General features: G+C 44.1%; 2 protein-coding genes across 2 annotated transcripts in view; one reads left to right on the forward strand and one right to left on the reverse strand.

The window, feature by feature from the left end:
- The first annotated feature begins 266 nt into the window (after positions 1-266).
- LOC309524097 (SH3 domain-binding glutamic acid-rich-like protein 3) lies at positions 267-2150 on the forward strand. The gene is made up of 3 exons (XM_082208494.1): positions 267-458; positions 1041-1208; positions 1733-2150. Exons 1-3 carry the CDS (start codon positions 411-413, stop codon positions 1832-1834), a joined length of 318 nt encoding a protein of 105 aa, XP_082064620.1. The 5' UTR covers positions 267-410; the 3' UTR covers positions 1835-2150.
- Positions 2151-3928: 1778 nt separating this feature from the next.
- Positions 3929-21703, reverse strand: part of SH3BGRL (SH3 domain binding glutamate rich protein like) — a 44246-nt gene continuing 26471 nt past the window's right edge. The window contains exons 2-4 of the mRNA XM_082208493.1: positions 17701-17886; positions 11665-11745; positions 3929-9323 (exon numbers count right to left, since the gene is read on the reverse strand). Of these exons, the coding sequence (XP_082064619.1) occupies positions 9291-9323; positions 11665-11745; positions 17701-17886 (300 nt within the window). The 3' untranslated portion in view covers positions 3929-9290. The remainder of the gene's footprint in view (positions 9324-11664; positions 11746-17700; positions 17887-21703) is intronic.

The raw sequence follows: 21703 nt of genomic DNA on the forward strand, positions 1-21703 counted from the left end.
TTACTGCAGCGGTTCAAGGTATAATCACCGTTGTCCCGCGCCCTCCCGCAACCTTTTCCTCCAAACAAAAAACTCCTGTCGTTCCTCGCAAGCCGCGCTTGGGGGCGCCAGAGAGCAACCACCAGGAGGCGGAAGGACGTGAGAGCGTTGTGAGGGCTTGCCTTTTTTTTTTGAGTGGCAGCTCCAGCAGACCAATCCGAAAGTACGGTGAGCCTACAGGCGGAGAACGGGGCAGGGGGATAAAATCCAGGCAGCGCAGGAGATGCTGCGTTTCCATAGCAACTGCGAAGATTGTGGCTCGGGCGGGCGGGCGGGCGGTAGGGATAGTTTTATCCAGGACGGAGCAGATAAAATTAAAGTGGGCGGAGGAGGTGGATGAACGAGGATCGGGGCCCTCAGCCGGTGTGAGCATGGGCACTATTCGGGTCTATTACACCAGTGTCACAGGATCCAGGGAGGTGAGAGGAGAGGGTTTAGACGAGAGGTAGAGACGCCCCTCCCCCGGGGATGCAGCGATAGAGCCACCAAACGGAGGGTTGGCTAGGTGTGTCCATCATCTGGCGCGGAATAGGAGGGGCTCGTGGCACAGGTGTGGGCTGACTTAGAGAAACCCCATGGCACGTCTACTCGGAAGGCACTCTGCACATGCTCAAATGCACCTTTTGGAAAAACAGGAGCCCATTTCTTACTTGGACTTTTGGCTGTACATATCTATCTAGGCACACGCACAAACCTTGCTCTCTTCTGAGTGGTGCTGGTGCCAGGCTATTTCACGCCTTGGGCAAGGCTAACTACTTGGGTGCGCTGCTTTTCCCTGCCCCCCAAATTAAAAAATGCTAACTTCAATTTTCAAAAACAGACACCTTGTAGGAAATAAGTACTTATATTTGTTTGTGGCTGAAATGTGTCTCTGAGCTGTGAAAATAGATTCTAACTGGTCCTAGAGGTCTATATGGGGTAGGGGGTGATTGTCCTTCATGTAAGAGAGGCGCCATGATTCAGGGCTACCATCTTCAGCAGGAATGTTTGTTTCTGCCTAGGTGAAGCAAAGGCAGTCTGATGTCATTCGCATTCTGGATGGAAACCGTATGAAGTACCAGTTAGTGGATGTGTCCATCAGTGAAAGTTTGCTGCAAGAGATGAGGGACAAAGCTGGGAAGCCAGATGCGATTCCACCTCAAATATTTAATGGAGAGGAGTATTGTGGGGTAAGAGATCAGACTCTACACAAACACAAAGACACACACACGAAGCAGCTAAGATACATAAGAGACAAACTGCTGGATCAGGCCAAAGCTCCATGTAGTCCTGCACTCTGTTCTCACAGTAGCTAACCCACAATTATATTTTATCCATTTGAACTATTGTTCATTGTATTTTTAGCCAAAACTTCCTCAAATATCTGAGCACCATTGCCTTCCGTCAATGATTCTTACAACAATCCTGGAGGGCAAGTTGGGTTGAGAGATAGTGACTGCTCCAGCAAGCCTTATAATTGACTGGAGATTTGAATCCAAGCCTCTCAGGTCCAAGCTTTTTCCAACCTGATGTTCTCCAGCTGTTTTGGGACTACAGATCCCGTAAGTTCCAGACAATGGTTAGCAATAATGGGAGTTGTAGTCCAGCAACATCTAGAGAACACCATCTTGGGTAAGATGGCTGTAACCATTACGCATACCAGATTTGTTGGTTTCTTGAATCTATATAATGGGCTGTTTGCATTTGTTTTTAGGATTTTGAGATGCTGTATGAAGCAACTGAAAATGAAGAAGTTAGGAAGTTCCTGAAGATAGGAAGGGTAGACAATGTTGCAAGAGAAGGGATTTCCATCTGAGATGTGGCTCCACATAGATATTAAAATATTGTCCAGTTTTTGACTTAGATGAAATTTGTGAAAACTGCGTGTCAAAAAAATTCCAAGCTATAAATACCTTAGTTGCACAAATGACAAATCAGCTTTTTGGATAACGTTTGCTTCAAGTGCCATGCCGTCTTCTCTGTGAAACAACGTTCAGCACTACCTTCTTCAGAAGCTCAGTGGAAACACATTGTTTTTAGCTATGAAAAAACATTTGAGTATAGGTACTGGAAAATATTGCACATCTGGATGGAATATTCAATTAAAATGGCAGCCAAAGTGTATACAAAATCAGCTGATCTGTTAACAGTCCTTTGTGTCTCATGCCCATTAAGAACATAGGAGCCCACTGGATCAGGCCAGTGGCCTTTATAGTTCAGCATCCTCTTCTCAGCAGTCAATCTAATACCTCTGGGAAACCCACAAGCAGGATCTGAATGCAATCTCCTGTGATTTCCAGAAACAGTATTCAGAAGCAACCTGCCTCCGACTATGGAGGCAGAGCATAACTACCATACTCAGTAGCCATGATAGCCTTAACCTCAGTGGCGTAGCGTGGGGGCTGCCAAGGGTGCCGGCCACACCGGGCACAACATTTGGGGGGGCGCGTTTGGCCGGCCCCCCTCGAGGAAGCGGGAACCTCTCCCTTCGCAAGACTAAAGCCCATAGGGAAATCTCCGGGACAGCAGGGAAGCGCAGCGCTTCTTCCCCACTGTCCTTGGACCTCCTCCAAAGGCTGGCGGTGGGGCGGAGAGACCTCCTCCCGCCGCCAGGCTTCGGAAGGATGCTCCAAAGCCTGGTGGTGGGGCGGAGAGACTTCCTCCCGCCGCCAGCCTTCGGAAGGCTGCTCCGAAGCCTGGCGGTGGGGCGGAGAGACCTTCTCCCCGCGCCAGCCTTCGGATGGCTGTCCTGAAGACTTGTGGTGGGAGCAGTGGCGTAGCGTGGGGGGTGCGGGGGGGGGCTGCCGCACCTGGCGCAACATCTGGGGGGGTGCGGAAGAGACTTGAGTGCTAAAATCCACGGGTTAGGGGGCGCAAATTACTTTCCTTGTCCCGGGTGCTGAGAACCCACGCTACGCCACTACTTAACCTCCATAAAGTGTCTAATTCTCTTCTGAAGCCAACCAAACTGATAGACATTGCTGCTTCTTGTGTGAGCGAATGTCATAGTTTTAACTATTCAAATACAGTATGCCCAATGTGGTAGTTCACAGAACTACTTCAAACAAACAGAAAGAACCATTATTTTATGGAAGATTGAATGATACACAACACGATACAGCCCACAGAATTAAGACAAGAGCTTCAAGATGGTTTGGAGTTCAGATGAAAAGGAGCCTGGGTTTGTGTCCTTCCTCCTTTGTCATTTGTGGCATTTCATTTTAGATAGAGGAAAGTAGGCTGCAGGTGTGGGTTGGCTTGCATGGAGAAGGTCCCTGGTTCCATCTCCAGGTGGGAATGTTCCCTGCCTGAAACTTTGAAGAGCCACTGCTGGCCAGTGTAGACAATGCTGAACTTGATGGGCCATTTGTGTGACTCAGTATAAGAAAGCTTTGTGCCTATGAAAGGGTCCAATCTCCCCCCCTCAACTATTATAACCCTAGTAATTATCACCACTACCCTGGGGGTGCTTTGTGATTTATTTATTTTTTAATGCATATTGAATGCAAAAATATATATGCAATGTCACATGTAGTTTGGACCAAAATGCTGCTGTTCATCACCACTTCCTAAAACCAAAACTCTCTTGTGCAGAGCTACTGCAAGCCATTTTCCTCCCAACATCATCTACCCCTCCATCAGCTAAGATTTTGTGACTCTTTTGGTGAATACTTTAGCAGATCTGAGGGTTTTTCAGTACTTGCCAATATTTCCCTCTTGTTTTTCAGTGGCCCATTTGGGCTTCATTTCTGTTTGCTTTTAGAATACATGATTAAATATAAGAGAACACAGTAGAAGTGGGATCCCCTGTTGTAGGCTGGAGCAAAGGGAAAGGGAAAAGCTGAAGGCCACAGTGTCTCTAACATGGAAGCATGTTAGATAATACAAATAAACAAGACACCAGTAAAGCTTGTGTATGTGTGTGTGTGTCAGGTAGAAATCTTTATTATGAAATTCATACTACTGTAACACAAAACGGAGTGAACGGAAAGATGCAGAAGTACATCTGTTACTACAGATTTTTTTGAAATCGATTTTCATTACTGTGTGTTGATTACCAATATTAAGACTAACTTAGCAGAAAGACAAAATACCCTTCAAAGAAATCAGCAATTGTGAAATATATGTATATTAAGAGAGAACCAGAACATCCTGTGATTTGATTTTCTAATCCAGGACCCAGAATGATCACAGAAGGGACAGAAGGTTTTTGTTTTTTTTTTAAATCCCATAAACATAAACAGGAAAGGCAGTCATTAATTTTAAAAAACCCTTAAAAAACAACCCCAAGATTGTTAAAAATGACAAGCCTGATTATTATTAATAAAAACAAGAAAGTCCTTACTTGAGGAAAGAGTACATTATCTCAGGTTTCAAATATAAAGTACAAGAATTCAATTTTACCAAGTCTCAAAAAGCAGTTTAAAGGCAAATGCTTACAAAGGAGATGTTGGCTTAGTTTTCATGGTGGTTTGTATGGAATGCCGTTCCATACAAACAACCACACCCTCCATGTAAACAGGGAATTTTCTTTTTGCATAATGTAGTTATGGCCTATAGTTACAGAATGAATTATATAGTTAGAACAGTGGTACCTTGGTTTTCAAACATCTCAGAAGTCGAACGTTTTGGTTTTCAAACAAAGCTCGGAAGTTGAACATGCTACGCGGCTTCCGCTGAGTGCAAGATAGCTGTCAGCTATTGAGTCCTTGGTTTTCGAACATTTCGGAACTCGAACAGTCTTCCGGAATGGATTACGTTTGAAAACCGAGGTACCACTGTAGTAGTAGTACTACCATTTTAGAATGGGACAACAATGAATCACCTAAAGGGGTATACCTCAATGAGAATTAGCCTCTTGCTGGATTATTGTGCCCTAAGATTGCCATCAAGGCAGCCTGGACTGCACAATCTTTTTTTCTTTAACAAGCTAGCAATAATGCTTCTTACAGATTTATCACCATGTCTCCTCGAATCACTGCTTGCTACTTGAACCTGCAAAGCAGTCCATGGATAATAAATGGCACACTAAGATTCAGAATTGAACATTTTCTTCCCAGAACACATGATAAAGTTGACCTGAACTGGGATTCACAGTAGGATCAAGAACAAAACTGGGCACAATGGCTGTGACTGAACAAAACTGAATCCTAGAAGCAACAGCAGCAGCAGCAGGGATCGGCTCACAGCACGGATGAAAGCCTGTACTTACTTTGACCTTTGATAAGAGGTTAAGACCTCTTCTAGCATCTGGTTTCCAAACAGTGATTGGTTGGAAGCTTCCAGAAAGTGTAGGCAGCTATCCTGCCCAACTTCGGATCTTAGCCACTGATACTAAAGAGATCAACTGGAGGTTCCATTTTAGCAACCGTAGCTAACAGGCATGGATAGGTCTGCCTTCTCTGAATGTATCTAATTGGCAGTTAAGTTTATTTAAGACACAATTGTAGCTGTACCCTAAGATGGAGAATTCCATTATAATATGATGGTACCAACTACTAGCCATTGCCTCTTACTGGCAAAGTCTCAATATTCTATGAATACATTAATCCAACATTCACAGGTGCTGTTTTTGCAGGGATTCTGATGGGTTTGCGAATTCTTTTTTTAAAAAACAAAACAAAACACAAACAATTCTAAATTTGCAGGCTGTTTGGAATTGCTTTATTGCAATACTATGGCATGAGTCAGTATGACAATCTAAGATGTTTCATTGCCTTACTGGTTGTAGAAATGACAATAAAAAGTAAATGTCAAAATTGCTTCCTGAAATTGGCTGTGATATTCCCTGCTGTAATATCCCCAAGACTGCCAAGTTATGATGATTTACATAAGAATATTTGTTCCCACCCTCCCATACTGTGTTTGGAAGAAGCCACATTCCTGGGAAGGAGAGAGAAGGTGGTAAGGGGACTCATGAACCCAAGATCTTGTACCATTGCACACCATTCAACACAGAGAGAAGTGGGGACTTACATTCCAATTTAGAAGCACTATTTTCCCAGTGCTGACTCCATGTGAGTTATATTTACAAGTCCTAAAACAGCCACGTTTTTAAGGAAAGCAATTTTTTATCTCACTTGTAAAAGTGAGCAACTGAAAAACAACATCCACAACAGAGTCCAAAGTTTCTAAAATGCATGCAAGAAACTTAAAAGTACACATCTGTTCAAGCTCAATACATGGACCACAACTTCAATAGGCCGCCACTGTTCTTTCCGATGCAATGTGTTCATGCTTTTGTCCTTCCAACAGGAATCATCCTATCCCACCCTTGACTCAATTTACTACAGAGTGCTGGTAAAGCTGAAGCATCTCCAGATGCTAATTCACTGGAGGACAAAGAAAGAGACGGGCAAAAAGAGATGGCTTCCTACTGTATGGCAAGACATGGAAACAAACCATTGGTTCACCCTACTTTCTGCAGTCCTACATCACTTTGGGCACACATGTGCAAATACAATGTGTGAATCAGATCCCCATGGGTGTAGGCCACCTGTCTCAGTTATTAAAATTGCTGCCTAATCTGGTTGAAACATGAATGATTAATCTGGACTGGTGAACCTTCTTCAGCCAAAGGGCCACATGACCTTCTAGACAACCTTCTGGGGGCCGCATGCCAGTGGTGGGTGACAGAAGCAAAAGTGAAACAACAATTTGTTCACATATCCCTCCGTATCTTTCATCTAGGAAAGCAAGAAGCACGATCAGAGCTTAAGGGCACATTATATCCTGGCAAAAACAGTAAATAGGTATAAAGCGGGCTGATGTGACTTGAGAAGATTCCCACAGGTAAGGTACATTTGCTTCCCACGCCCGAGGTTCCTCATCCCCTGATTAAGTCCCAGAGAATGAAGAACATGCTATGGATTTCTGTAGCCCTCCTTCCATCTTGTGCACTGGTCGCGCTTCCATTTCCTAGGTCACTTCCAGACAAGTGATTTATTGGGCATTCAACCTCATTTGTTTGCACAATGTTTGTGGGCAAGTTATATGGTGTGCACTGTTGTCAAGCATTCATTGTGTATTTTTTTTTGGGGGGGAGGTTACATTACATCACGTCAAACATCTGTTATGCTACAATTTACAGTGCATTTTCCAATCACATCTTTTCGAAAGAAAATCATTTGGAGTGGGGGAAGTAGGTTTATTGTTCAGGAGTGCCAAATCCACATTAAAGGTGTAGCCTAGATTTGCTGGCATGCAACTGAATCCCAACTGCAGTTGTCTGGAAGTGGTCCTGGTTTCTTGTTTCATTGGTATGAATAATTAGGAAAAGAATGGACAGCAAGACCCTCTGAGCAATGATTTGAGACTATGGATTGAAGTAGGTTTGCAACCCATAGCTTGCAAGCAAGCAATAACCCATAGTTTTCCGATTCAGATGTCACCGCAAGCTACAGTAATCACATCCCAAAAGACAGAAAGGGGAATCCATGCTGAAGAGGGGAGAAAGAAACATATTTTCCAATCCAAACAGAGCTCATACTAAGAAACCTGATCAGAAACAGCATTTGAGCTAAAGCAAATATTGAAAGCTACTCCGTATACTGTGCTTCCAACTCTTTTACATTACAGAGCTTGTAAAATAAGGCAGCAGCTGCTTTTGGACTGCACCCATTTCTTCAAACATTGCATCCAACATTTTCTACTGGGGGGGAAACAGGTCAGCGAGGGAAGTCACATAAATGCTTTCTCTCTTAAACTCCACTGTCTTCTCAAATATTCTGGAGTATGGAGACTTTACTCCTCAAGCTCATCACCCAGGTCTAACAAATGATAAGATGGTGACAAGCTACACTATGTCCAAAAAGGAAGCCTGATTCTCAGAGCGCTTGCATACAGTAGACAGTCCTGCAAATTGGTATGAATCCCATTCATAAACACCAATTAAGGGAGCGGGGGGAAACCCTTGAAAAGAAAATACTTGGTAACAAGGATCAAGTAGACTATTAAGGTCAAAATCAACAGATTAGAAAGCATCTTTGTTCAATATACAAGGGGACAAGAGATAAATTGTGGCCAGTAGACAAAAGGTGTTTGGCAAGGTATCACTGGATCAGAGCTTTGGCACACAGTCTTCAAGATTACTTTCCAACTTAGAGGCCTCGATGAATCAGTCCCCCAGAATGCTTTCTGAGTGAGGTTATTGCCTGTTGCATGATAACAGCTCAATATTGCACTAAATGAAAATCAACACGATGAGCAAAGATTGCTGAAAGCAGATTCATGGCATTGCAAATCCACGCTGACAAATCTGTAGAGGTGGCATTTTCTCTCAGTATCTCTCTTCCTACAAAGCAGCAAAGATTTACTCAGAATGACTATTATTCCAAATAGCAATAACTTGATTATGCTTTTCAAGTTCTAAAACATACACGAGCAAAGTGGAATGGATTTTTTTTTTTGCAAAACGTCGCATGAAAGGCTTCAAATTTTACAGAAGATGAGGACCAGAGCAGGTTTATTTCTTGTGTTTTTTTGGCTTATTTGTAATATGGTTTGTTATGTACATTTCACCATGACTGCACTAAAATCTTACACAAGTAGGCATTTTCAGGTCCTTGAAAAACAGATATATAATAATGTAATCAAACCTTGAGTTTGTGAGAATTTCTCACATTGGTCACTCCAATGAGAATTATAAGGCATTTTTAATAAAGGTCTAAGCTGTGTGCTGAAAAATTACAGTAGACAATTTCAAAATGCATCCTACAAATGAAGAAATATCCTAACCTCAGCAAGCAACTACAACTATTACTACACTACACATTAACTTTTTGTATTTCAAAAATCACATTTAAAGAAACACCAACATTATTTTTTCAGTAATGTTTTTGAGGCACTGGCGTTGATTAACAGAATTATTTGCTGCTGTTTCAGCTGTTGGATCTACAAGTATAACTACAGATTTGCATTACTAATAGTAAAATAAGGTGGGGTGTTTTTTTAAGTTTACAAAAAATAAAATAAAAAATTACACAATTGCCAAAAAGCAGATTGCACCACTTGGGTGAACAAGTGGGGGGAAATTCATTATTTCTAAACACTTCCTTTAATGACACCCTTTGTCTTCATGGCAAGTTTGAGTTTTCACTTGGCATTTTCCATTTTATATTCATGTATAGTGGGGATGCCGTGTGCAGCAATCAGCATAGGGGGTGGGGGTGGGGTGGAATTCTTGAAGCATAGATATTTTTGCTATTGTATCAAAAAGCTGTTGAAATTTCCCTTCGCAGAACATTTAAGGCTTTAGGCACAGGGAAAAATATTCACGCTTCTTGCTTCGCCAGGGCTTCTGCCTCCTAGAACAACAATAACAACAACAACAACGTCATAAATAAACAAAATGCAAGGGTATTATTACTATTAAAACAAAACAATGACAACTTGGACACGTGTGTTTGTTTTGATGACAGACAAGAAAGGAAAAATTGTGGTGCTACTTGGGCAAATAACAAAGCCACATTGTGTAAATGGCAGAATTCCCACTGATCTCAGCTTATCACTCACAGGCCCAAGGAGACACTGTGTGCTAGCATAGGACATAAAAGGCAGACTAGCTCAAACACCGGCTGGGACTGCATAGTCTTGCCCCTTTCACACTGGTTCTGTTGCTCATTGCTGCTTCTGCCTTCTGCAACAACAGCGGGCAGGGAGTGGCTGGCACTAGGAGGCCATGGACCCAGAGGGAAAGGGCAAAATGGCAGGGCTTCAACTAGTATTCGGCCATGCAATCCTAACCATATCTGCTCAGAAGCAAGTCCCACTGAATTCAATTGGGCTTACGCCCAGAGATGTGGGGTTAGGATCACCGCCCAAGTCACTTAAATGCCTGAAAGTTCATGTTTCAAGGTGGGCTCAGAGCATATCTGAATAGAGGCTGATCCATTAGGATAGACAGGATACTGCCCCACCAACTGCAATCCTTCTTACTTGCAGGCCAAGCCAGGGGTGGTCCTGCCTGCCATCCTCCTCCTCCTTAGTCTTGGTCTTCCACTTGCAGAGCTCAGCAGGAAGGAGGAGGATGGGTACAAAGCTAAAATTAGTAGGCTCTGGCTACCATTGGTTCTAGCTCTACCCACCTTCCTACCGCCCTAGTAGTCCCAATAGGAACCAGCACCCCTGGAATAATCTGTTCCAATGTCTCTTTATCCTACATCTGTCAAAAGTTTTAAGCTGCATTCTAATTTGTGCAACAGCAAACCTAGAATGTCCTCCCTAGAGATGCTCAACAGCTACATTTCTATGTATTTCCTGTATTGTGAACTCCATTTTTTGCTGTTGTTGGTGATGAGTTTTTAAACCAGCACATTTCTAGATGTTTCCATTTTAGAAACCTTGATTTTTTTATTTTGCACTAAGTTGTTGCTTTGGGTATGTTTTAAACAAATTTATAAGTGTGTGTGTGTGTTTAAAAAACAACCACCCAGGTTTTCAGCACATACAGTATGTACTTGGCAGGGCCAATCCTGGCTCTCAGGTGTGTTTGCAAGGACATCACATGTACATTTTGTGTGTATACTCAAATCCTGCAATCAGCAATTCAGTAGCTAGGTTTTGAAAAGACAAGGTATATCCCCCAGAGTTTCTTTTCAGGGAAACTGGTGTGTGTCTCTCTGTGTGCGAGAGATATAACCAAAACACACACATACACAAAAAGCAATGGTTCACAATACAAATGCTAAATATTTTCACATCCTCCCCCTTTTAAATTCAAGGAGTCAATAAGCATGACAGCTAATAACCTTAAGAACAATAACCTTAAGAACCAACTTATCAGATCAAAAGGTGGGCTGGAGAGAAAATGTAGCACTGTGAACACTTGATAGCGAATCAATTACTCTTCAAATGTGTTTACATAGAAGAATGCTAGCAGGCAAGCTAGTCCTAGCTCATCTGATTGAAATCAGAAAAGAATTTTCCCATTTCAAGACCTCTCACAGGAATCCAGTGCTTAACTAACCTAGACAGCTACGCAAAACAAGTCTGTAAACTACCTAAGGCAAAAGCCTATTACAGAGACAGCACGTTCCAAGAATGTTCAGATATTTCACGGCTAACATTCAGCTTTACAACAAACGCTTTAGCAAGTTCTGATTTTTAAGGACTCCCTCTCCTGTCCCCTCTTGCGGATTGTTTCCCTACCCACCTCCTCTCTTTCCTACACATTATGGTAAGCACAGGATTTAAGCAGTCTACTTTCTGCCAGGAAAAGCAGCCAACCTGGATCAGGGCTAAGGTGGGGGGGGGGGGGAGAGAGAGAGAGAGAGAGAGAGAGAGAGAGGTTAACCCTTTCTTCCCTGCAATACTGCCCCATCAAGGGTATACCAGTAATACACAGCACCATTGGGGCAATTAGCAGCACCTCTCTCTCTCTCTGTGTGTGTGTGTGTTCGAGGTGGGATGATTTTCAGTGGGACAATGGTGCAGAGAGTTAGGTGCCCCCAATGCTGCAGTCATTATCTGGATAGTGAGTGATCCTCCATAGATGCTTTCTGCAAAAGCACATAGCTTGACTTTCTGAACACAAGTAGAAATCTTCCCTTAGAACTACTATGATGGTTTACTAAAGAAGTGAAAATATTTACGCAAATACCTGTCGGGGGGGGGGGGGAGCAGGCATCAAGATGAAATTATACGTACCTTGGAACCAGGTGGGGCAGTCAAGCCTAAAAAGGCGTATACCGCATTATTCTCTCTAGCTTCGAAGAAATCGTCATAGTTCTTTCAGATTAAAAAAAAGCAGAAAGAGAATCAACATTCCGGCAATAACAATCCAGTTAGAATGGCTCATCCAAGGGTCACCAACATGGCACCCTTGGGCACAATAGAGCCCATTGAAGTCTTTCCCTGGCATTTGCAAAAACCATTCTCACACAATGCCCCCTTGGTTGTGAAGATGGTTATTGAAAAGTTTAAGAAGTTGGAAAAGCGACAATCCTTCCCACTTCTTTTTTCAACTCTACGCCCTTTTCAAGATTCAGATTAATTCTACTGGTTCCAATGTTTACACTTTGGAAAACCAAAATGTTTGCATTAGTGCTTATTTTCTCTCCCCCCCCTCAAACTCTCTCAGGGAGGGGCTGGGAAGTAATCAGAAGGGAGGGGCTGGGAAGTAATCAGAAGGTGCTCACCCCAGAATCTAAAAAGGCTGGTGAACCCTGGGCTAGTCTTTGAGATATGGTAGGTGGGGGCTCATGCAGGGAGAAGTGTTCTCTAAGATTAGGTTATGAAGGAGACTGTATCTTGTTCTTCATTAGCAGAATTTGTAGGTGGGGTTGATTGAGTTGCTTCCCCACTTCCTTCAAGAAAGAAATCTCTACTCCTGCCAGTTGCCCTAGGACAGTGTTTCCCAACCGGTGTTCCGCGGCACACGAGTGTGCCGTGAGACGTTGCCTCGTGTGCCGCGAGATGCCTGGAGGGAGGCGGGCGAGTCGGGCGGCGAGAGGCGGGGCGGCGGCGGCGAGGTGAGGCCGCGCCTCCTGCTGCTGCCTGGCGCTCCTCCTCGCAGCCGGCAGCGCTGCCTGGGCGCCTCCGCGCGACTCTGCCTCGCTGGGTTTGGTCTCCCAGCAGAGACGGGTCACACGCGCCCCTCCCTCCCTCCCTCAGCCTGCGCGGAGGGAGAGCCAGAGAGAGGCATCGCTCCTGCGCGGCGGGAGAGGGAGCAGCCGGAGCGATGCTCCAAACGAAGGCATGGGACCGGAGGGGAAATCCTCTCCGAGGAGGACTGAGCGCAGCTGAGAGAAGCCTTTCGAGGAGCTGCCGTGTCCCCTGGAAACCCCCTTCCCAGCTCTGCCTGCCTGCCTGCCCAAAGCTTGGAGGTTCCCCGGCAAGGGGGAGGGAAAAAACTTTCACTTTTGTGCGTCCCTCCCGGCGTGACGCTGCGCGCTGACGTCACGGGGCGGGGCTTTAATGGTGGTGTGCCGCGAGATTTTTTTTCAGTACACAGGTGTGCCGTTGCCCAAAAACGTTTGGGAAACACTGCCCTAGGACCACAAAACAAAAATGAGGCATATTCTGGCCTGTGTCATCAGCCAGGGCCCCAAAGGCTGCTGGGAGCTGCACTCCATGCCTCCTGGAAAAAGCATCATGTTCAACAAGAGACCAACCTGGCTCTTACTGGCCAATAAAGGAGAAACTGCTAGCTTTCCTTTTCCCACCTCATTCCTTTTTCTTACTTCCTTTTTTATCATGCCTTCAAGAGGCTGTCTTATCTTTTAATATATGTGCAGTGCTTAGAACATTTTGGTGCTTTTAATATTTCCCCTCTAAATTTCTTCCTTGGAACTCAAGGCAACATATATGGACTCCCAAGTCAGTCTCCCAATTTGGACAATCCCAACCCACAGCTTCAGCAAGTTATATCAACTAGCTTTTTGGACCACATCCTGCGATCTTGTAAGAACAGATCAAAGGCCTAACTAGTTCAGTTTTCTGTTCTCACAGCCAGATGCCCCCAGAATTTGTTGGAACCTGCCTGCCTATTAATATCATTTTCATAGATTTAATTCCATGTTCCCTCAATACAGGAAGCAATGCCACCCATTGCTCAAATGAGGGCCTTTGGGGTGATGGCCCCATAGTGGTTGACTTAGTTATATACTGGCATTCAGAAATTGGTACAAAGCCCACATGTCTGGAAAGGCTTTGGAATCATAGGAGCCAACTCCCAGGGGCCAAGGAATCTTCAACCCCCACGCCAAATAAAATATTTGAATGGGCTGCCACCCCCCAAGTTGATGGGCATTGCCCTTTAAATGGCACCCATGCACTGCATCATGTGATTGATTATACGGGGCGGAGCTTACCAAGGGACCCCCCCCCCATATTTTATTCAAGTTGGCACCCCTGTTTGGAGTGACGAGCTGGATTTATTGATGTATTTCGACATCACAGGATTGCTAGTTTCAATTAGCCTCAGGAGAAAGTTATATTTGTATACTGCCTATGCAAATGTAACCTAGCCAATATTTTTTTAAAAGCTTGGGGTGTGGTTTTTTTGGGATGTGATTGAACAGTTTTCTATTGTAACATATACGCTACTCTTTTATTATTGGTGTTAATATGAAATTGTTCTCGCAATTGTTGATTTTATGTTGTATTGCTGTTTTCATTGATAAAAGCTACACACTGCTATTGTAAGTATAATTTTTTGTGTGGAAAGACATCATACAAATAAAGTGAAGATTATATCTTTCTGTTTTTTAGAATCCCCCCCCCTTTAATTGCTAAGTTGCATTTTTATAAACTACCTTGAGCGTATATAAAGGCAGGGCAGTTTTTCAAGTGTGTGTGTGTGTGTGTGTGTGTGTGTGTGTAATAATAATTATATTCTATTTCTTACCCACCCTTCATGAGAAGAGCTTCCTTGAAAAGTTGTCATATCTAGTGCAGGCTGGGAATCAGAATGTCTGGCAATCGTCTAGCTCCCAAATACAGCATTAAGCTCCAAAATTTCTAACATCAACAATGTATAGCTTGAACATGGTGCCAAGACAGTAGGTCTCAGTATCCATGGCAACAGCAATACATGCATCTTTAAACTCCTACTCTGTTTCTTCCTCCTCCAGGTTCTAAAAGGACTGGATAATTGCCCGCTAGGCCAAGAGGCACAACATCTGATACTTGCAGAAGACACAGATGTTCCCCCCACTGCCCTACTGACACCCTGGAAGATGCCAACAGTGAGCATCTCATTTCTTGCTATCAAGTTGTACTACAGAAATGAGGGGCCACGCATCTTTCCGTAACTTTTCTGTGCTTGTAATGAATCAGTCTTTTAGTGTAGCACGCTCCCCTATTCTCTGGGTAGGCACCTTCACTGTACTGTTTTCAACATCTTCTGAAATCTAAAATCTACCTAATATTTGTTTTTAAAACTGCAAACCAGTTAGAGGATTTCGATTTATTTTTTTTTTTTAATTAGGTGGTGTATAAATCTTTTTTTAACCCCCCCCCAAAAAACCCCATCAAATCACTATCTTATCTTTTGAAGTAGTACTCTTTTTCTTAAAAATGATAATAATCAGCATCCTATTTAAAAATGAAAAATTTGAATAAAAACATGGGAGGAGATTGATGCTGCAATCCTGTACAGATTTGCCTGGAGTGAATGGAAATTATTTCTGAGTAGGCATTGCACAGGATGACACTGGTAAATCCCAAAGCTTTCTGTGTCTTGAATGATGGAAATCTAAGTTAACTCAAACAGGAAGCCAAAGGCAAAAGGGGAAGCTACACATTTCCACATTTTAGTGGGACTGGATCCAATTTGCACCAGGGAAAGTTCAAGCGTGTACACTGCTTAAGCAAATACAGTATAATGTATTTTGGTAAGGCAGAGTTGCTGTTTTTAAGTGACAGCTGGTGCTCCAACCCCTGGAAGGGAAAGGATAATGAAAAATAGACCACCCAGATGCACCATTTCCTTTCAATTATTATTATTATTAATTAACCATCATCAGTGACACAGAACACATTGCTGGATTCAGTCAGGTTGACTCTATACTGCCAAGTGTGACAGAGGAAACCAGTAATTTTGCAACAGCAGTTGAGAAAATACTAGTGTTTAACGGAGCTAGCAGGAGGTTTTTCAATTCCCCCTGTGATGTAATCAGCCTAGCTCTTTAATGCAAAGCCTCTCCCACCAAAGGTCACAGATCTCGGGCAGGTCACATGGGAGAACCAAAGTGAAGTTAGCCAAGGAGCTGCCATTAAGGGCAAAACATTTTGCATGTCTTCAAGTCATAAAGGCCAGGCACCTAAAGCAGAGTCTCGTCTTATGAGTATCAAGGGAATAACACAGAAAGCTCCAGATCAGCCACAATAAAACAGGAGAAAAGGGTTAGAATATGAGCATACTGCATGGTTTTTACACACTGGGCAACTTATTACATGGTTTTAACTCCTCAAAAGGTTCCAACTCCTCAAAAGATTCCATCAATAGTGTCTCTGAAAATTTTTACATATCATTTGGGAAGCCAGGCAAACTAATGCCAGTATACTGGATGAAGCAAAGATCACCAGTGTCAAATCAATGATTCTTCAATATCAACTTCGTTGGACTGGTCATGTTGTTCAGATGCCTGATTATCATCTTCCAAAGCAACTACTCTATCCCAACTTAAGAATGAAAAGCGAAATACCTGTGGATAACACAAGAGGTTTAAAGACTTTCTCAAGGCAAATCTTTAAAAATGTGCTATTAAAAAAAAAGGTAAAGGGACCCCTGACCATTACGTCCAGTCGTGGCTGACTCTGGGGTTGCACGCTCATCTCGCTTTATTGGCCAAGGGAGCCAGCATACAGCTTCCGGGTCATGTGGCGAACCAGAGCAGCGCACAGAAACGCCGTTTACCTTCCCACCAGTGTGGTACCTATTTATCTAGTTGCACTTGGATGTGCTTTCGAACTGCTAGGTTGACAGAAGCAGGGACCAAGCAATGGGAGCTCACCCCGTAGCGGGGATTCGAACTGCTGACCTTCTGATCGGCAAGTCATAGGCTCTGTGGTTTAACCCACAGCACCACCCGCATCCCACTAAAAAATGTGCTATAAACACCAACAATTGAGAAAACACTGGACTGCCAGCGCTCCAAATGGAGAACAGCCTTTAACAAAGGTGTTTGAAGATGCTCAAACTCAGGACGAAAGGGAGAAACATGCTAAGAGGAAGGCACGCTTGGCAAATCCTCACCGTGATCAACTCCTGCCCGGAAACCTATGGCCCCACTGTGGAAGGACATGTGGATCCAGAATTGGCCTCCACGGTCACTTAGGGACTCACTGTTAAGACCGTGTTCATGGAAGACATGGAAGAATCTTACTTGGCTACAAGTGATCACCAAAGAAGAAGACATGATTTTAAATTTAATCAAAAAACCTTTGCCGGTCTAGGGAGATTAGCAGGCTTTTAAACCTGTTTGTAAGTGTTATATTTGTAACCATTTATATATGAAGCTATGGGACGTGGGTGGCGCTGTGGGTTAAACCACAGAGCCTAGGACTTGCTGATCAGAAGGTTGGCGGTTCAAATCCCCGTGACGGGGTGAGCTCCTGTTGCTCAGTCCCTGCTCCTGCCAACCTAGCAGTTCGAAAGCACGTCAAAGTGCAAGTAGATAAATAGGTACCGCTCCGGCGGAAAGGTAAATGGTGTTTCCGTGCACTGCTCTGGTTCGCCAGAAGCGGCTTAGTCATGCTGTCCACATGACCCGGAAGCTGTACGCCAGCTCCCTCGGCCAATAAAGCAAGATGAGTGCCACAACCCCAGAGTCAGTCACGACTGGACCTAATGGTCAGGGGCCCCTTTACCTTTACCTTATATATGAAGCTGTTTTATGCTGAGTCAGATCATTGGTCTATGTAGCTCAGCATTGTTTACACTGACTACTAGAGACGCCAGGGAGTGAACCTGGGGCTTTCTGTGTGCAATGCTCTACGACAGAGCTACAGCCCTTTGCCAAACTTTTAATACAAAGTACAAAAAAGGAGGACAAGAAAAAGAAACTGCTGCCCCCTGTCACAATACCCCCCACCCCAAACCGAAATTTGGCTCCTGAAAATTGGATGTTCACTTTTGGACTAGGATAGAGGATTTCTTCTCAGCCCTAATTTCAAGGCTTGAACAGAATTTCCCACTGTATCCTTCCAAAAGGCAGGTAAGAGAGGCCTGGTTCTCACCCCAAGGTACCGGCCATCATTGAAGATTCGTGGAGGCAAAGGATTCCCACTGGTCGGCCGGCAGTTTTCGGGGATGTTCTCCCGCATCCATTTGCGGTTCTCTTCATTGGCCGCGATGTCCTTCTCCTCATACTCTATCTTGTTGACTTCCAAAAAGCCACACACGTCCTGCTGTTGCTTTTTAATCTGGAACAATATATATATATAGGAATCAGGTGGGAATAGAAATTTAGTAATAACAGGATCAAATCTCATGGATCAGAATAAGCCAGGGGGAGAGGGAAGAGAGGTATGTCTTTACAAGACATTCTGAAGCAACTGGTGGGTGATGTTTCATGTGCAACGGAAGGAAGTGCCTCACAATGCAGGGGCAATGGTAGGAAATGCCCATTTTTGGTTTACCGCCCTGTAATACTCTGTAGTGTTTACCATAAGTAAAATCTCCCCAGGCAATCTAAGTGATTTTGCAAGTCTATAGAGAAGGAAAGGCAGTCTTTCAGGTAACCTGGTCTGAAGTCGTTCAGGGCTTTATATATTAATAACAATATATTGAACATGTCCCTGTAACTGATTGTCAGGCAGTGAAGTTCCCTCAGCACAGGTGCAATAATGTACACGACTGGGTGCTACAATCAACATCATGGCCACAAGGTTCTCACCAGCTACACCTTATGGACCAGACTCAAGGGAAGCCCCCCAAAGAAGGCATTACAGCAGTCCAACTGTGAAGTTATCAGTGCATGAATCCCAGTGGCCAAACTATCCCTGTCCAGGAAAGGGCACATTTGGCATACCAAGCTAAGCCGGTGACCAGCAACCAAATTGCTGTTATGGGTGGGACTAAAAGAAGGTTCTCCAAGGCCAATCATACAGCACAGGCAGGTTTCTACAAATAAACAAAGTGAACTACTCCTGGCCTACAGGAGCATCTAACCATGGTTACTACCATTTCTCACCCAAATCTAACCTACATTATTTATTTACTCGTGACTGGATAATATCCTGGGTTGTTGGCATCCATCTGGCTTGAGAGACAATGGGGGACACACTCCTTTACAGAAAGGGCCAAAAGCTTAGTAGTTGAACATCTACTCTGCATGCAAAAGATCCCAGATTCAGTCCCTGGAATCTCCAGGTAGGGACAGGAGAGCGGCTGCCCGTCAGTGTAAACAATGCTGGGCTAGATGGACCAGTGGTCTTACTCAGTATAAAGTCAGATTCCTATGTTGGTATAATGAAACTGTAGGATTCAGACTGAGCACCTGTCCATCTCCAGATAACTCCTGTCACTAGAAAATAAGCTTAAAAGAGGCTGACTTTAAGCTAATGAGACTACTGTTAAGAAAAGCAGCACTACAAACACTATGTTACTTCCGATTCAGGCCAGATGCTGGACTCTTCAAGCAGCTTTCCCATATTTGGACAAGTAAAAACACCCAAATCCTCTACTGAGCAGATGTGAGGTCAGAAGATAGGCAGACAAGCTCCAAATATGGTAGCTAAGCTCCTTGGCATGCTGGAGTATAGAGGCTGAAAGGGGAAGCAAGAGGGAGAAATACAAGTTGATTCTCACGTCTGAAGCTTCTGGTAGGATGCTCATTCAGCTACGTACACTGCAGTGACATGAAGGATGAAGGCAGAGGCATGGTCTACACATGCAGAAGAACAGGATGGGGAAATGGACTACACTAATTGAGACTGCAAGTCTGAATGTTGCCTTGGTATTACAGCTCCTTCTTTGCAAACAGAAAACCAGCACAACAGGCAAAGGGCTTGGCTAGAATGACCTCTCTGATGTCCTAGTTTTCTCTCTGCTAGGAGGTATTTGTTGATAGGGCTACAGCCATTCTACCACCTCATTCTGCTGCATGTGTAGAGCAAGCCCAACAGACAATATTGTCTAAGCCAACCTTCACCAACCTCCTAACATGCCTGCACACAATTCCTTGTCACTTATGGCTATCAAGGTAGTGCTATAATGCAAGGTTGCTTTAACCAATCCTCATAGATTATTATTTTTTGCAGAAAGGAAATACGAATGTACAGGGTCATGCAAGCAAGGGGATGTAACTTGCACTGTCAAAGAACAGACATAGAGGAGAAAATTGAAACAGACTTTCAAAGAGAAAACAGAAACGAAAACCACACCTTTTGACAAGGGTCTGTGTGGATGGCCAGTCACACTGTGGATACTTTCAAAATTAATTAAACAATCCAGAAATTATTCTGCTCTCTGGAATAAGCTTGCCTCAAGCAGGAACTGCTCTGTGTTTTACAGAAACACTGTGTAGTCAATACTCTAGCTCACACTCTTCCCTAATTATTAAAGCAGCAATCCAGCGGTACAGAGCCGAAAATTTTCTGAATTGTTTTCCAGTGCTTTCTGTAGCATAAGCTCATTAGTAACAACAAATAGATGGCAATTACAAATAAAATATTTGGAATGCTTGACAATTTCAAAGGTGTTTTTGTTTTAAGCTTTGCTAAACATGCTAAAATGAGATCACTCTCTAGAGCATGGGGAAAACCCACATAACAGCCCAGTTCAACTTGCTGTCTGCTTTTTTAAAATGTTTATTTGGCAAAATGTCCTTCCAGTGGGAGTGGGGGAAGGGAGGGCTTTAAGTCTCCGCAAGATCGCTTCTAGAGTGCCAATCAGCTATAGAGCAGGCACAAGACAGAATGATTCTTGAACACTGTCAGACCAACAGCAAGACAGAATGGAAAAAGAATTTATGTCACACAGTGAACTCGGTGGGTAAAGGTAAAGGGACCGCTGATCATTAGGTCCAGTCGTGGCTGACTCTGGGGTTGTGGCACTCATCTCGCTTTATTGGCTGAGAGAGCGGGCATACAGCTTCCGGGTCATGTGGCCAGCATGACTAAGCCACTTCTGGTGAACCAGAGCAGCACACGGAAATGCCATTTACCTTCCCGCCGGAGCAGTACCTATTTATCTACTTGCACTTTGACATGCTTTCGAACTGCTAGGTTGGCAGGAGCAGGGACCGAGCAACGGGAGCTCACCCCATCGCGGGGATTCGAACCGCCAACCTTCTGTTCGGCAAGTCCTTGGCTCTGTGGTTTAACCCACAGCGCCACCCACATGCCACAGCGCCAGGTAGGGCAAAAGGCAAGGAGCCCGGCAGTAGGGGGAGTCTCCATTCTCCTACCTACTGAGGGTTACACTGAGGATAAGGGGGAATAAATAAGCTGGCTACCAGTACCGTCTCTTGGATATAAGACGGCAGTCTGGCACCCCATCTGCCCTAAAAGGATGTGCCCATAGCTCAGGTAAGAGTCACAGAAGTGTGCAGTAACAAGAGGGTCTGAAAAGCCAAGAAGCACAATTAAGCTATTTTGGGTAGGCCTATCAGCAGCCCTGTTTCCTGAGGAACACTTAGGAGAGCTGCAGACTGAGAAGCCAGAACAAATGAATTCGCCCCAGCTTTGCCCTCATTTCAGATCAGCGGGGCAGGGTTCAGGATCAAGTGCAGCCAGGTCTCTGCTGGGTCTACTCTGCCTAGGGCTAGCTCCATCTGTCCCAGCTACAAGTTATCCTTTGTTCTGCTTGCTTTATATACCTAAATACCACAAACAAACAAAGTATCTTGGCGCTAATCATCACACATCCATAAAAACAACACAAAGTAATTTAACCTCTGGGCAACGATTCACAAATAACTGACGGACTGAGCAAGACACATCAGAAGCAGGCATTTGAAACAAAGTGCTGGCTTGATATTGTATTAATTAGGCAACAAATTCCCCAACCAAGGCACAGATGCACTAAACATCCTGTTTCTTGCAGGAGCAAGGCACCCTTTTCAACTCTGGCTCCGGCCTGGTGAAACTCTCTGCCTCATGAGACCAGAGTCCTGCAGGATCTGATTTCTTTCCTCAGGGCCTGTAAGACAGAGCTTGGAGCCAATTTGATTCCCTCCCTCTCTTTTTTCTTTTCCTTTCTCCTCCTGCGATGAGGCTACATTTTAATGTTTCAATA

The sequence above is a fragment of the Podarcis vaucheri genome, assembly GCF_965113315.1.
Source record: "Podarcis vaucheri genome assembly, chromosome: Z".
NCBI classification, from domain to species: Eukaryota; Metazoa; Chordata; class Lepidosauria; order Squamata; family Lacertidae; genus Podarcis; species Podarcis vaucheri.

Bases quoted from the DNA above. Each gene is read 5' to 3' on its own strand.
- LOC309524097 (XM_082208494.1), top strand. From the start codon at position 411: ATGGGCACTATTCGGGTCTATTACACCAGTGTCACAGGATCCAGGGAG. The intron at 459-1,040 runs GTGAGAGGAGAG...GTTTCTGCCTAG, and splicing joins GTGTCACAGGATCCAGGGAG to GTGAAGCAAAGGCAGTCTGA. The intron at 1,209-1,732 runs GTAAGAGATCAG...ATTTGTTTTTAG, and splicing joins ATGGAGAGGAGTATTGTGGG to GATTTTGAGATGCTGTATGA.